This window comes from Bombus pascuorum, chromosome 5 (assembly GCF_905332965.1).
Source record: "Bombus pascuorum chromosome 5, iyBomPasc1.1, whole genome shotgun sequence".
NCBI lineage: Eukaryota > Metazoa > Arthropoda > Insecta > Hymenoptera > Apidae > Bombus > Bombus pascuorum.
This window is the reverse complement of record NC_083492.1, coordinates 4,178,013-4,194,764: the sequence shown is the minus strand read 5'-3', so window position 1 is coordinate 4,194,764 and position 16,752 is coordinate 4,178,013. Positions and strand designations below refer to the sequence as shown.

Genomic DNA, 16,752 nt, shown 5'->3' with positions numbered 1-16,752 from the left:
TACGAAATTGACGAAAGTCCCTGGATACCTGACCGCTGCCCTGGCTCTGGTCTGTCGCGACATTCTCGGACCGACATACTTACGTTGCACGTTTTTACGGCATTCGATCGCAACTATTCAAGCTTGTAGACGAGCAAGGATAACGAGAAATTCGTTGAATGGAAATGGAACGCGATATCGGTCCGCAGAGAATAAGTAGCCATGCATGTGATAAAGGTAGAACCTTTTGCATCCACTTCTCCTTCTTTCATCTCCATTTTTTCGCAATCTTTTCGTACATTTCTCTTTTAACGACCAAGTGGCCCTCAGCTTTCTCCTTATACAAATAAAACGACCGAAAATCTTAAGACGTTATCAAAATTTTAAGCCGCCTTCATAATGGCCATTCCGATGTTATTTTTTAGTTGTAGACGCGTTTTTCTATACGCATTTCCATCTTATTTATCTTTGTTTCGTTTATTGCCAGGAGAGCTTCTAATCTTCTAGGATTAACGAAACGTTCCGAGTTTCTTTCTATTTCCTGTTCTTCGAACAACCCAATAGTTTTTCATGCAACCTTACAACCGCACAATCCACATTTTTTTCTTTTTAACGATACAAATACTAATCCTACTTGTGAGAAGGTTCGCGACGCAACGAAGAAGAAAAAAAATAGAGAATTGAAGAAGAAACCGCGCGTGTATCCGTGTGGTAACGTTCTTGGTGGATAGCACATCAGTGAACGTGCGCCATCGTATGACCTACTTCGGATACCAGCGTGGAAATTAAATAGGGTGCGAAACGTAGCTGATGCTCCTGGTGAAAAATGAACAACGCATCTCGGTATTCCGCGAGCGGAATATGACGCGTGTATTTGAAACACGTTTCAGTGGAAACAGGCGGTTTTGTTGCTCCGCCATGAAATTTCTGCAAACTTCGTTTATTACCCGGCTTTGTCTTCTTCCTCGTCGTTGGCTGATGCGCGTTATTTATTCTGTCCGTTGATCAAGAGCCTTGCAAGTTTTCACGCGAGAAACCATTTTAATCTGTTAACTAATCGCAACGATTTCCCGTGCAACGAGGATAAAATGAAAATAAAGTTGGAATACAGTGGTTCGTAAAGATATTGCAACACTTACCAAATTAAAACTTCTGCGAATATATTATTGTGCGTTATACCAAACTTTTTAAAAAATCACGTCAATACAGCATGAATAGCGATGTTAAACATATGAGACAAAACAACGTGATAACAATTTTTTAATTATCAACTGAGGCTGAAGTAGCAAAAATTTCGTACAACTTTTTTATCTATTGGAAAATCTCTCACAATTCTTAAATCTATTGGAAAGTCGATGAAACGTGAACGAACGAAATCAGGAAAAAGAAAGCAGCGATAATATACGAGCGAGAAATAATGTTATCTTGGCGAATGTTCGCACATATACAAACAAACGCACACGAACGCGAATCCAGAAAGGAACGAGCTGGTGTAACGACGACGACTCAATGAAATTATTATCGTGATAGCCGCAATCATAGTCGCCGGCGGAAGTGGCACGATTTTCCGTACTTTTCTGTGCTTTTAACGTACTTTGGAACGAACAAAGCTCTTCCGAGCTTCCGACGTTTCAACAATTAGCAGGCGAGGTCAGGCCACTCGTTTCGTTCTCGTGGCGTAACATTTGGAAGTGTGCCACCGGCAAGAATGGAACGAGAAAGAAACAAACTGAACGTAATGAAGTGCATGATTTTTTCGCGAATCCCCAGTCAACCGTTTAAACTGTGTTAAAGCAAACCGTGAAATATAATAACGTTAACGAATCGTTTAATATTGGCTGGTAATTGCGTGTATCTCGTGTCATTCTCTCTTCTATTCGTCGAAAATGAAATTAGAAAGAGATAAAATGAATATTTTCCTTTTATGTATATTCTTCGCTTCGTAGTTTCTTTTCTTTCGAAATCATTGCACAGTTTCAACTTATAGATTTATCCATTTTCGATCCTATGTATTTGATCAAACTGGAGATTGTTGTTTCGTTGTGACGAATAATTTCTCTTGCGCTATATTGTATTTGGTATAATTTATACAACTACTTACTTTCTCTAGTAAATTACTGCAAAATATTCGTCTTTCTCCATTTTATTGTTATCGATGTATTATTTCCTGTTATTCTTTTTTATTAAAAAAAATGGTAATAAAATAAAATGCATTACTTGGTTTAATCTATATAAAATTTCTAGAATAATCCATTTATAAAATATATTATAAAATACCATGGAGGATAAAAAGAAGATTAAAATCAGATAAACAATCATGTTTGTAGAAATGTAAAATTCATTTAAACGTATAAAAGCGTTAAACATATCGATTAACCGCAACCTCTGTTAATTGTAATTAAAAAATATAGCATTCAACGATTTATAATTAAAACCGACTTAAATTTTTGCATAAATCCAAACAATTTTACGCAAACGTAATACACGTGTGTAACGTACGTAGATTTATTACACTAATAATGGAACTATCGCACGTTTTGGTTAATAGGAACAAGGCAAAAATAAGTGCTCTGGAAGTAAATTTATCACGACAGCCTTGATAAATTATGCTTACGAAAGTTGAACTGTGCATAATTTCGGCTGCGTCGTATACGGTAGATAATTCTTAAATTTACTGCATCTAATTACACGGATTTTAATAGAATCCTACGAACTCCGTTCCGCCAGTTCTTTTCGCGTACAAATTCATTTTACTACAGACACATATTTACGAATAAAAAGCAAGATACTTTAAGTTCATTTTGCAGAAAATCCATTCATCAAATGAAAAAAAAACCACTGTATTATTTTAAAGAATAAATGATTTCGACCTTTCCTTTTCGAGATGTGACTTTTTGTTCCGAAAAGTTTCACGAAAGAGCGTTGACACTACGACGAGCTAGCTTTGTATGTAACTTTCACGTGAAGGATCGAAGGGCTCGTAACGAAAGAACCTTTGTTCGTGTTTCCCAAAAAACCAAAGAATTTACGCTAGTAAACTATAGTTATTGAAAATTGAACATTAATCGTCCACCTTTGTACTGAAATTAAATTGACGAAAAGTGAAATCGATCCACAGGCTCAAATGAATATCTATACTGTGCAGTAGGTAATAGAGTTAACGGCTATACAGCGCCAGTGTCAAAGAGGAGTGGAATTTTATCGACGCGAAGTATCTTACGGAGAGAAATAAAATGTCTGTATAATATTTTAAAGTCGTATCGTAACACGTGTAAAACATGTAACGGTATCGTGCACAAACATTTTACGGCAAAAACAAGGTGCATCTTGGTCGGAAGATATTCTGGTCGCGCGAGAACTTTCAGAAAGAGATATTGAGATCCTGCAACCTCGCGCTACTTGTACCAGAGTATTCTTACAGCGTCACGCGATGGTAAAAGATTCCCAACGTAAGAAAACCCTATGTGAATAATACTTTTCGTGTGCAGCATTTTGCGTAAGATTTTTCAAAAAGGTGTCACGTATTTTTCCGCGCACACATGTTGCAACATCCTAACGGTAAACTGGAATGTCTATGTGATATCAGAGTACCAAAGTAAATTTTTAGAAAAAAAATTAAATAAACGCTGCACAGAAAATTGTGACTATCGTAGAGTATGTATCGTAAGTATTTTATATGCCTGGAATTTCTTCGCCAGGAATTGCTTCGAAATTAATCTCTGAGGCGGACCATTTCTTGGTCACAACTTAATCGTAGAATTAGAAATTAATAAAAACGCGTCAATTCCCGTTAAGTCGATTTGGAAAATCTGTCGATAAAAAAAATTGGGAATTCTATTACCAGGCGAAGTTGAATAAATACATGTGCATCTTTAATAGTTTCTATATTTGTAATGTTCATAAATATGATGTAGTATCGTGTATCGTAAATCGTTGCCAGATATATACGTAAAATCGATACAAAGTGTTCCGATTTGACACTTTAATGGAATGATTTAACACCTTGTACTTTCCTAATGGTTTGGCGCTATAAATTTGATAAAATCGTCTTCTAAAAACATTATTCTATATGGGAAATAAAATTGGTAATCAAAAGCTTTTTCTGTCATAGAAGAATCTAAGAACTGCAACTTCGTACTTTCCAAATTTCCTACTATAAAAATATCAATATATCTTTTATATGATTTTATGATATTATTATTAAAACAACATCGATATAATAGAGTACGTGTATGATGCATAAAAATTTCCATGATAAAAGATGCTTTCGAAATCGTACAGACCCTTGAGACTTGGCTGAGAGCTTCGTAATGGGACACACCGAGAATTTTATAGCTGACTCAGCGCTGTATAGCACGAAAGTTGTAAATTTATATAAAGGAAATATTAACGGGGGATATCAAATGTTCGCTGGAATAAATTTCTTATTATTCGGAGTTTGTGACAGATAGGTAGTCCGTATTTGATCAACTATTGTCTGTAAACTGCTTTAGACAATATCTACCTTATCGCGTTACCCTTCGGTGGAAACAACATCGCCACAACCAAAGAAGTTAGTAATTCAAAAGTAACGATAATTCAACGAACCACTTTTTGTATATCGATTATCAATAATAAAAAATGACAGTATAAAAATTCGAAGACCGCATCAGGGTGAACTAAAAAATTACGAATCTACGTAACTTTGTGGCACAAATTACCTTGCAGCAAATAAAATTCCAAGAACGGAAACCCTTGGATATATGAAGCAACTTCTGAGGATCATCTTCTCTTCCTTCGATTCCTTCGATTAAAGAAGGAAAGTATTAAAAATTGTTCGTTGAAACGGAAATTCAGGAGCTCGTTAATTTCGACGAAACCCAACAGATGTACGGTAAAGCGTTTAAATTAATTAAACTACTTTGGTGGTGTGCGTGCTGCTTCAAAACTCGAGGAAAACCACCCTCTCAGCTGACTTTTCGTCCTTTACACCGCCATACGGAGAACTTTGCAACCTTGCAAGGGCTTTGGGAATCCTCGACAGGCGAAGTATCTCGCTTTGACCTCGAGTGTTATCTTACGTGACCCGGTGCCGGTTCGTGCACCAACGTACAAGCGTCCGATTTCCCCTGAGAATACAGAAACCAATTTCTAGGCTGTGCCGACCAGGTACGGCAGGTGAGTGACTGGTGGGTGGGTGTCGGGTTGGTTAGGCGAAGGAACTCGTCGGGAGAAACTACACATCTGCGGGAAAGGCGTTTTGCCCGGTTATACGAATCACTTGACCGACTGCCACGTACTTAGTCGGTTTTGTGGAAGATGAGAAATCTGGATTAGAGACGATGATGTAAAGGGAATGAACGCGGAGATCTTATTTTGACGTTTTGATTCTTTATGTCGGGATCTTTGAAATAGATTTCGTGCACGTACAACACGAAGGACAGAAACGTTGGCAGAGGGAGGGAGAATGGGAAAATAAGGATTAGATCTTTTGCGTCGTTGTTAAGTTCGCCCGCTATACGTGTAATATGTACTATATCTCGTATGACTGGCTGACAATTAAAACTGCGTATCTAGCATAAAATTCAGTTGCTTGTAACTTGAAAAATCAATCTCAAACACGTTCTTGGGCGTAAATCTTTTTTATGTACACAAGTTTAATTATACTGTATTTCGTTACTACAAATTTAATTATCTTAGCAACCTTTAACGCGTCTATACTGCTGATACCAAACTATCGTACTAATTATAGTAATATTATAATGCTTGGTAGGTAAAAATTAAAGCACCAGCGTAACGTGATATTTTTAGGAATAACGAAAGGATCGTATAACAAGATTATTAAAATTGTGCAGGAATATGTGGGAAATGATCTTGTAATCTTTTTTTATTAGGCTTTGTAATTAGATTATTTTAATGTGGTATAATTTTAAAATAATAGCTCTCGGTTATTATTAGCGAATGTATAAGTAACTTAAATCGATGTACGTATTCCTTGTAATCATAAAAGATTGATTATTACCGATGGTTTTACTTGACTTAGTCGTTCGTAATAGTCGATCGTTCATAGTAACGTCATCGTGTAGAATGATGCAATTTGACATCATTCATACTAAACCTCACATTGCAACGATGTATTCCATGTTCCTCGTAGGTTAATTGAGTGTGCTAACCTGACATTGCGACCAGTGGAATATTTCACGTACTCATTTTCGTGCTTCAGGGGCTGTTACATTATTCTCAATTTGAATAATTGTATCGCACGAGAGTATGAAAACATATATCGAAACAGATTTATTAGACCACTTGCGTATATGAATTCCAGAAATAAGAAAATACTCGTAAAAAAATCAATACGTCCATCGTTATTTGTTCTCGTGTTTCTTTTTCTTCCTTCTTTTTTTTTATGAAATTGTATCTATTAATTTGTCGTTTGTGTTCTTATGGTTCAGAAAAATACATCTTTCTTGCCATCGAAGTAAGAAATAATAATTGACATCCAATTAAAAAATATGTTACTTAACAGTAATTTCTAGTTGGCTTACAAATAGTAAAAAGATTGATACACACGTAAAGATACAAATTTTTAAAAAGGAATAACTTTTATACCTAAGTTTTTTTAATTAAATTTTTCGTTCAATATATTTCAATTATTATGCAGAATCATTTTTTGACGAGTCATCGTTCGAAAACATAACGCGATGCTTTCATAAAATAACAATCTCGCTAATAAGGATTGTTTCCAACGAATATATAAATTTTCATTCCACGATAAATCAAGACATAAATCAATTTTTATGGTATTGGTTCCATCACGTTGTAAATCTCGCTTCTGTTTACCAAAGTGTATCGTTACCAAAAAAACCAAGAAATTTAACAAGGGTTGTTTTTGTTACAGTATCCTCGACTATTTTATTATGCTTCTCGTAACTTTTAATATTAATAATCTGCACGATGACAAATATCACAGAAGGAACGGTATTACTCGTTAAAAACAATACCATAATGGAAACAAAACAACAAACGTAAATATTTCACTCTGTCAACTCCATTTTACTGAATTAACCTCAGGGTCCTTTGATCATCCGAAATCTACTTTACAATATACTCGATACGAGATAAAAGAGAAGAAAGACGGAATGCAGGATACCTATTGAATACGAACCTCTCGATAGAAAGTCTGAAAGTTCGATACCAGTCGGTAGAAAAGCTTTAAGAAGCTGGCGTGACGTATAAGCAAGCGATCGGTGGCGTTGATAAATAGGCGTTCAGAGGCTTTCGTGCAAAGATAGATGAAAGGAAAAAGAGGGAAAAGAAAAGAATATATTTGATTCGTTCGCGGTTTCGGAAACTGAGACTTGTAAACGGTCGAATAAACGCGTGTCTATCGGCTAGAACAATCCGGCACATTCATCGACAAAATTAAACGTACAAAACACGATATCGATCAAAAACTTTTCACTTTCAAAACAGTCCGCACATTTTTCTCCTATTTCTTTCTTTTCTCTTCGTTCTCCGGACGTTCTTTTTCTTCTTTTAACAGAATTGGACATTTCGTTTGAGCATCCGCGTCGGTTAATTTCTAGCGATACAACAATGGCCATTTGAAACGTACCTACGACTTCACCGTTTGATAAATGCCCAGTGCAGGATGCGGTTGTTATAATCGCCAATACAAATATTGATTCGCGTAATGTTTGCGTGTTAAAATATTTTTGATGAATGGACGTTAAGAACTCGTTGACCATTCTATCGCGAATATTTGAACCGTTCTATTTGCCACTGGACCGCGACAGAATATCCAATTCGAATATATTGGATTGGTGGCAAAACAATGATATTTCACGGTGATAAGATAAACAGTTTCAAATAGCTTACACGTCACTGGCCTCGATAGATTCAAATTACCACCCTTTTCTACGTTTACGAAATCGTTTAAACGAACAACGCGTTCGTTGAAGTCGAGAAACCCACGTACAACATTTTCTTCGATTACAATTGCGTTCGTCTCTTTTTTATTCTAAATTCCAATTGAGACTCGAATACTTCAGATACGACGTGACGTGAAATCTTACGATCCTCGCTAATCGAGGCATTGTTGTTTAAAATTTTGTCGATTCTAGCTAACAATTCGCACACTGTTTCCATTTAATCCAATACGTTAGTCGCAAATTATTCATTATTTCTAATATGGTATAAGATCCAATTGCGCGCAAAGAGAATTACAAAACGAAATCCTATCCTTTCACGGTGACAAGGTACGTACCTGTAATAAGTTCCTTCGATCATTGAATAATTCGTCTCTATTCGACGTAAGTCAGCGGTAAAAGGATCAGTTACTTGTTCGCAAAACAAACTGGTCTAATGTCGGTAACGAGAACAGCATAATAGTTCAATTGAACATTGGAGACAATTGTTTGAACGATGATTGTTCGTCAACGACCATTAGACGATACAAATGAGCAGGTAGCAGGTCGGGTCGACCGACTGCTTTTAGCTTTACGACCTTATACCGATGATTAAACAGAGAAATTTTGGCTATTATGCGCATGCAGCCCAGTTGGAAACCTCGAGGCATTTATAGGGTGAGTAATAGTTCCATATTTGGAGCAACTTTGGTACGAAAGCTTCTTTCGAGATTGTACCGGTATGCTACAGGCATTCCGTCTTGCGCTCTGCGGTGTGCTGAAATTTATCACGAAACTTTATGATGAATTTCAAACGACAATTGCATTACCAAAAGCTTCTTCTCTTTGTATTCTAAAATACGTTCCAAGTTTCGAAAATAAACTGTATTTTATAAAAAATTGTAGTGGTTAAATGTTTTTAGAATTTACAGAAAGTTCATTATTGAATATTGCAAAATGTCGTAGCATAATAAAATTATTAATAGAAAATGAGTATAGTGCGTGTAACGCGATTCACGTAGATCTTCGTAAGCAAATATATCTTTCACGCTCCAAATCTAATATTTTTGTAGAATGTTAATAATTTTATTGCTAGGGTTTCAAAATATTATAGAAAATTCGGAGATATTTACCGACGTCTCTATTTTATTATACGGTCGTACGTCACAAGCAAATATTTGGAACCTTTTTCAGTGAAATATTCTCTTAAAGCAGAGTCAAACAAATTCGTCGTCAACGATCTAGTTCGTCTAGCGAAAATTAAAACTATCCTATACTCGAAATTACCGTTCACAAAGGACTCGCAGTCAACGAAATTCTCGTCGAGGCATAAAAAGATAAAAAGCTTTCTATTAAAATATATCTAAGTCAGAAAATAAAAGTACTGAGATCACAAAATAACTAGAAGGATTATAAAACTTCCAAATAAATTTGTAGTTTCTAATAAAAATATATATCTAACGAATATATAATGGATACGTTCAATTGAGATATCTAAGTAAAATAATAAGATGACGGTGGGTCGTAATCTGAAGAAATTTGTTCTAAACTTTAGACGGAGGGCATCACCATGAGACCAGGACTGCCAGGACAGAAAGGCGAGGCCGGACTTCCAGGAAGCCCAGGACCGAAAGGAGAGACGGGAATCGCCGGTGCCAAAGGATACAAAGGCGAACCAGGGCACAAGGGTGCAAAAGGCGATCATGGAAAAGAAGGTCCACGAGGAATTCAAGGATTCAAGGGTGAACCTGGTGCTCCGGGAGCACCGGGGCTTCCTGGCGCGCCAGGTGAGAATGGAAGACCAGCAGAGAAAGGTGACAAAGGAGACACAGGACCAGAAGGGAAACCAGGCCCTGCGGGTGCACCTGGACCACCGGGATTGCCTGGATTGAGCGGCTCTGGTGGAGTAAACGTTGGAGAAGCGAGTAAGAATATGCTCATTTTGTGGTTTTTATCAAATGAAATTAAATAATCGACGGGTCTGGTCATCCGATTTAAAAAATGAAATCAAATATAGAAGGAAATTTAAATGCACGAATCGAAGATTCGATCAGTTGTCATCGAACGCTTAAGTCGATTGATATATTCTTAGAAGAAAAGATGACGAACGGTGCCGATTCCAATTTGGAAGCGATACGATATCTTTACGTTTAGATTAATTAATGTTACATGAAAAATTATCTGCCTGAAAGTCACGAATTAATTAGTGTTAAGGGAAAAGGGCGATAAGGGCGAGAGTGGTACACGAGGATACAAAGGAGATAAGGGCACCAAAGGCGAGAAGGGAGACAAAGGTGATTCTGGACCAGCCGGAATTCCTGGTGTGAATGGTATCCAAGGACCGCAAGGCAACAAAGGCGAGCCAGGGAAGGACGGAGTTCCCGGAGCACCGGGAGTCGTCGGTGCAAAGGGCGAAAAAGGTGAGAGAGGTCCGCCAGGAGCTACAGCTATAGCGAGCTCTGGAGACTACATCACCATCAAAGGTGAAAAAGGAGCAGAAGGCAAGAGAGGTAGAAGAGGGCGTCCTGGACCACCAGGACCGGTCGGCCCACCTGGGAAGACGGGAGCGATGGGAGAAATTGGGTTACCTGGATGGGCGGTATGAGAAAACTCCTTCTATACTTCTTATCTTCTTTTCTTTTTCGTTTTTATCGATCAAAGCCTCGATTTCCGTTTGATTTCCTCGCCATTAGTAAAATAGAATTTCGTAACGTAATTTTCTTGTCGCTATTTGCATGAATGGCTACGTATTATTTAATCTTGTATGCAGTGTAATGAAAAGCTGTGTTTGTTTCTTGCTCCGAGTAAAATTTTTAATTTTGTTGTCAGTATATGGGAGAAATAATCGTTTATAGTCGTTTACTTACGATAAAGAATTGTAATAGAAAATAGATAACTAGGAATGAATCTTTGGAATATACCTTTCACAGATTGTACATTATATATGTATAACGATCCTAAAAGCTTCGCGTACATTCATCGAATGATTTAAACTTGTCCAAACTTGAGCTTAATAAATGTATTTTAAATATACATTAAAAAGTATATAAAGGCTCTCGATTATATACTACATTTAATCAAAATATGAATAAAAAGAAACATAAATTCTGATCTGATATTACGAAAACTTACACGTATCGCCATTTGTGTAAGCGAAGATCGATAATAATCGGCAAGCTGAACATTGGAAACATAGCCAGCAGGCTGGATAGAGTTCTAAATTCCACGACATGACAACGGCTTTTGACGGATTCCACAACTCTGAAGCCGTAGAGTTCTGAGTTTCAAGACATTGGATTAATTGACGACCGACTACCTTAACCTAGTAATAGACAAGTATAAGTCAACGAATCTGCAGGTCTTGTCAGACACGCTTTCGTGTCGTGCTGAGTTCTCTGCATACATAATCGAAGTTTAAATTATCGGTTACTGTTTTAAACTAATAAGAGCTAAAGAATTTAATAATTTTAGTTAGTAGAAATTCCAAGGAAAATTAATATAATGCAACATATTCTCAATAGTACAATATATGAGGTAACACTTAAGCCAAACTCATCTTTACATACTGTGAAAGGATTTTTCTAATTGCTGGTATTTTAACAAAATTACATGACAATTAAGAAATACTCCCTGCTACTGGAAACAATTACGATTATAATTATCCACTTACATATAAAAATGTAAAGTCTAAAATGAGAATATACTTTTTTCAATGCTATGTTCCAATGCACAGAACTCCATGAAAGTGAGTATTACACAGAACTTACATAATTCTAATAGATAAGATAAGAACAATTTATACCTTAATTTTAACTGTGTCGGCTTTCAATCATAATTTCGTTGATTAATTACTTTGAATGGCGTTAATAGACTAATTTACCTCTGTTAACTGCGTAATAATCCGGTCATAAAATTAGAAATCACACCAATCGACCAAAGTGTATGCTAGATTGAACTGCACGCGAGATTAATTAAAGGTTTAATGAACATAGAATATTCATGAACAGGAAGGTAGAACATGAACGCTATGTATCGGTAACTACTTCTAACAGGGTCGTCCTGGAACTCCCGGACTTCCTGGACCTGTTGGACCAGTGGGGCCCAAGGGAGAAAAAGGAGAACCTGGTACACCGAGCCCTTACGGAGTCTCTGTCGGCGTAAGTACGATTCACCGATTCTCATTAAAATCGAAATACCCGTAAGCAATTCCCTCTGAAATCAATGGGATCCGTGTTACAGAGAAATTAGGCGAATTAGGAGAAACATAGTACGCCACAGAAAATAGTTTTAAATATATATATGTACAGAAAATAAACTTGAATCTTTGACTAATAATTTTCTGAATATTAAATATTGGACTATCAAATATTTGGAATATTATTTGTATTTTGAAATATGTATGTTATTCCTTCCTGTCTTACGTTTAATAAAAATTCTATGCACTGAGAAAATCTACATAACAGATGAGAAAATATTGGAAAATTTTTCCAATAAATTCGGCAGAGTGGCTAATGTCATCTTTCGCGCTTTAAGAATTATTCTGGCTAAGTTGATGCGAGGGAAAAATCGGTAGGTAAACGCAAAGTGTTAAAGAGCTTGCAGCGCGGAACAAATAAAGATAATGGATGCATTTTTTATCCTGTCTCGTAGCGGGGGAAAGGTCGAAGTGGAGATATACACACGGTGATTTATAACTCTCGCTATAAAGTTTTCGAAATTGTCAAAGAGAAGTCATTTTGGCCAAAAAAAAAAAAAATGTCACGGGAACACAAAATTTATAGTTACTCGCAATTAAAGTACACTTTCGTGTACACTGCAAAACTTAAAAAGACAGAACATTGAAAATATTATCCTCAAACTTACACGACGAGTATAACGGGAAAGACATAACATGAAAGAAAATAAAGCTATACAATGAAAACCCATTACTTCCTACAAACTTCCTCCTCGTCTAAAATATTTTTTTTCTCTTTTTTGTCCGATTCGATTCGATTCTTTCCAGAGCTGTTTAATCACTGTTACGACATGAAACCCTCGTACGAGTTGTGCCACGAACGAGCAGTCTCGAACATTTTTTAGTCGGAACGACCACTTCGTGAAGCTCGCGAAACTAGTAACAGTGCTCGTAGATCACCGTGTACACTCGCAAGTCTCATTGAACGAGCCATAGAACGTGTAGAGTGACGGAAATTAATGCAAGTGTGCGCTTGACGCCCCGTTCCTTCTCTTTTTATTCTATTTTTTCCCCTCCTAGTATCCCTCTCACATCTACTCTGCTTGTTCTTTTTCATCTTTGTCGGCTAGCGAAGCCACGACTCGATTTATTCGGCGTCCCAAACAGAAATTCGTCGAAATTTCGTCGTCGCAGTTGACAAGCGACGAACACGAAACGAATGCGCGTGGCAGGCTTTAATTCACTACACTTTGGTTTAAAAGCCGAGCCAACGTAAGGCAAATTCGCTGCTTTTATTGCGCTTTCGAACGGCCTCACACCCACCAAGGCACGTCCTGTGATTTATTCCGACATCCACTTAGCGAAACTGGCTCAAGTATCTTCTCCCCAGGATTATATATCTAAACATTGCTTTGCAGAAATTAGTTTGCATATACGAATAACATAATTAGAACTTAAATCAGAGAATCGTGATATTATACATTAGCCTCTCAACCAGTAATGCACGTATCCACTGCATATAAATAATTTTGTGTAATATACGCTATAAACATTGTATCATTCAGAAGTTTATTTTCAATGTTAATGCGTACCTCGATTCTTAGAATATAATCATAATTCGTATAATATTCGTGTACATCAATTTCATATCTGTCTGTCTAAATGATATTCAGATCAAAGGCGATAAGGGAGACGATGGTTTCCCTGGAATTCCTGGACAACCTGGAAGAGACGGTCAAAGAGGACCTCCAGGGCCACCCGGACCACCTGGACCACCGTCTCAAGGAAACTATATTCCAGTTCCGGGTCCCCCGGGGCCTCCTGGACCGCCAGGACCACCTGGACTATCTTTGATTGGACAGAAAGGAGAACCAGGAATTGGTAGAAGTCACATCTTTGGCGAAAGAGACTATTACGGCGTTAGACAGGGTAAGAAAGATTCATTGATCGTAAATAATATAATTTAAGTATCATATGCAAAAAATAGTTGACCACCTCTGCTTAAAAGTATGTCATCTATCAAATATTTCGGATTATGTACTTCCTCGATTGTTTCTATATCGAATCTTCCGTTAATTTTATCGCTAAGTCGAATTTAAAGCTGCATATATCAATAACAATTTCCCTCGTTTCGGTAGATTTTTCACGAGAGAATTGCTTAAAGCATCGAAATTCCAAGCTGACTTTTCTTCAAATTCTTGGATTTTGTAGAACACATAGTGATTCTAAGCTTCTGGTGTCCCTGTATATTTTACTCAGATTAACAAATATAAGAAAGATATTGAAAATATATGAAAAAATATTAAATTTGCAGTTCCAAAGAATATAAAAGATTTTAAACACAATATGTTCTTTGGCACGCTGCAAGGACCTAGAACTAGTCTAGACGAATTGAAGGCTCTGCGAGAACTAAAGCAACTGAAGGAACTTAAAGAACATTTAGGTAACGCACTAAATGTAAAATATCGTAAAACGACGTTTCTAAAAGACATTAATTTTCTTGGTATATTCTAAATTAGAAGAATTGCGTAGTAAAGTTTAATGCATCTTTAAAAACACATCCTAATTACCTATAAAACTTTTATAAGGTGCTGCAACCACCGCAACTAGAGGTCCCTTAGAAAGTACCACGAAGATCGTACCAGGAGCTGTGACTTTCCAAAATACCGAAGCTATGACCAAAGTAAATCTTTCAATATCCTCAAAACATGATTTTGAACAATATACGTATAAATACTCTAATTATTATAACTTTTAATGCTTCTAACTACTACATACTTAGATGTCTGCCGTGAGCCCAGTTGGAACATTAGCTTATATTATTGACGAGCAAGCTCTGCTCGTTAGAGTGAACAATGGCTGGCAATACATCGCAGTTAGTATACAAATTTTCCTATTTATTCTATTTTTACATTCTTCTTGTAATATTTACTCAAAGGTCGACTAATATATAATTCATTCATGTAACTTCTAACGATGTACAGAAGAAAATTTATTAAGCTAAAACATTTAACTAGAAAGCTTCATCGATGTTACAAAATATTTTATCAAACGCAACTTTTTCCTTTTGTTAATCGTAATTACTGTATATCAGCTAAGAGTATAAATCTTTAATCTTACCTATTTAGCAAACTATATAGCTTCAATTTAATTCAAGATATTTATGCTGTGTTCTGTAGTTGGGTTCGCTTCTACCAATAACTACACCAGCACCACCAACCACGTCACCGCCTCCGGTGAATCCACCTTTCGAAGCTTCCAACCTGATCAACCAGATACCCGTAAAAGCAGACGGAACAGGGGTGAGTTACTATCTTAATCCTGTTGAGTGTAAAACGTTATCGATAAGAGGTGGACTAATGCATTACTTAATTACAATTGAATTTTCTTCCTGCTTCCAAAGTGGTATCCACGGATGGTAAGATATTGGCATGATTAATCTTTCGACGTTATCGTCCTCTTATACGTTCCCTCTTTCAGTTTTTTATAATTTTCGCAAGAACGCTTCGTTCCATTTCATTTTCGTTAAGTACGAAGAAGAGAAACGAATTTTCATTACCTATTGAACGAATCGTTCTTAATTCTTTTTGCACTCAAATCTTTTACCATATTACGAAGAAGATTGACGGCAAACTATATCGAAAATTTAGAGAAAGATTTATCTCTTCGTCAATTGTGCGCATTAACGTGCCTAGGATCTAGAAATCTACTTAATACACGTAGGAATTCAAGTATCTATTTGGAAGCTGGACCTAAGAGAACTGTATATACTGAAACTATAATTTACAGAGTGCAGTACGATTGTAATGTGGAGGGATGAGTGATTATAGGGCTTTTCATAAACCAAGTCCATTCTATGAACTTGGATCCTGGGAACTGGAATTACAATATATATATTATTATACACGAAAACTATAATTTTCAGAAAAACGATTCTTTGCTTAGCAAAATGCTATATATTGGCAAAATATATACCAAAACCTTTCTTTGACGTATACTATACTACTTTGAAGTATCATTTATTTCAATATTTGAAGCTCTCCAAAAAACAGGAGCTGTTTTTGTATTTTAAGAAACGATGAAAGTCTATTATCTGTGCTAAGATATAAATAAATAATAATTTCACTTCTATTTTTATTTACTAATTTCAATTCTTACTTATTTTCCCGCTTGCCTAAATAATTCATACAAGAACGTCACATTGATATTACAATTTCCAGTTACGAATGGCTGCTTTGAACGAGCCATTTACGGGAGACATGCACGGTGTACGTGGAGCTGACTACGCTTGTTATCGACAAGCGAAGCGAGCTGGTTTGAGGGGTACGTTCCGAGCATTCCTCAGCTCCAGAGTTCAAAATGTTGACAGCATCGTGAGACTTGGGGACCGTGATCTTCCTATAGTTAACATAAAGGTGACTCGCAATATATAGATTCTGAACGATTTATTTGTGAAAGTATTTCAGCCAAGTTTCCAAGCAATTTTCCATAAGCGCGTCGCGCATGTTACGAAACATTTGTTTTCTATCCCCTAGGGCGATGTACTTTTCAACTCGTGGAAAGAGATGTTCAACGGAAACGGGGCCTACTTCTCGCAAAATCCAAGGATTTACAGTTTCAATGGCAAAAATATCCTCACCGACTTTGCATGGTAACTATCTCGTTTATTTTTCTTTTTGTCCTATAATAAAATAAAGATTTATATTTTTGGTA

At 36.5% G+C, this 16,752-nt stretch overlaps 1 protein-coding gene across 8 annotated transcripts in view; it reads left to right on the top strand.

The window, feature by feature from the left end:
- LOC132906645 (collagen alpha-1(XVIII) chain) overlaps window positions 1-16,752 on the top strand; it is a 348,851-nt gene that overhangs the window by 329,611 nt on the left and 2,488 nt on the right. For 3 of the 8 annotated variants that reach the window (XM_060958999.1, XM_060959004.1, XM_060959005.1), the window contains 13 exons: window positions 8,514-8,543; window positions 9,421-9,790; window positions 10,073-10,464; window positions 11,599-11,610; window positions 11,918-12,022; window positions 13,713-13,968; window positions 14,354-14,482; window positions 14,628-14,722; window positions 14,822-14,914; window positions 15,219-15,341; window positions 15,443-15,457; window positions 16,260-16,454; window positions 16,575-16,690. In XM_060958999.1, the coding sequence (XP_060814982.1) occupies window positions 8,514-8,543; window positions 9,421-9,790; window positions 10,073-10,464; window positions 11,599-11,610; window positions 11,918-12,022; window positions 13,713-13,968; window positions 14,354-14,482; window positions 14,628-14,722; window positions 14,822-14,914; window positions 15,219-15,341; window positions 15,443-15,457; window positions 16,260-16,454; window positions 16,575-16,690 (1,931 nt within the window). The remainder of the gene's footprint in view (window positions 1-8,513; window positions 8,544-9,420; window positions 9,791-10,072; window positions 10,465-11,598; window positions 11,611-11,917; window positions 12,023-13,712; window positions 13,969-14,353; window positions 14,483-14,627; window positions 14,723-14,821; window positions 14,915-15,218; window positions 15,342-15,442; window positions 15,458-16,259; window positions 16,455-16,574; window positions 16,691-16,752) is intronic. The other 5 variants (XM_060959003.1, XM_060959002.1, XM_060959000.1 and 2 more) reach the window with 5 other exon arrangements.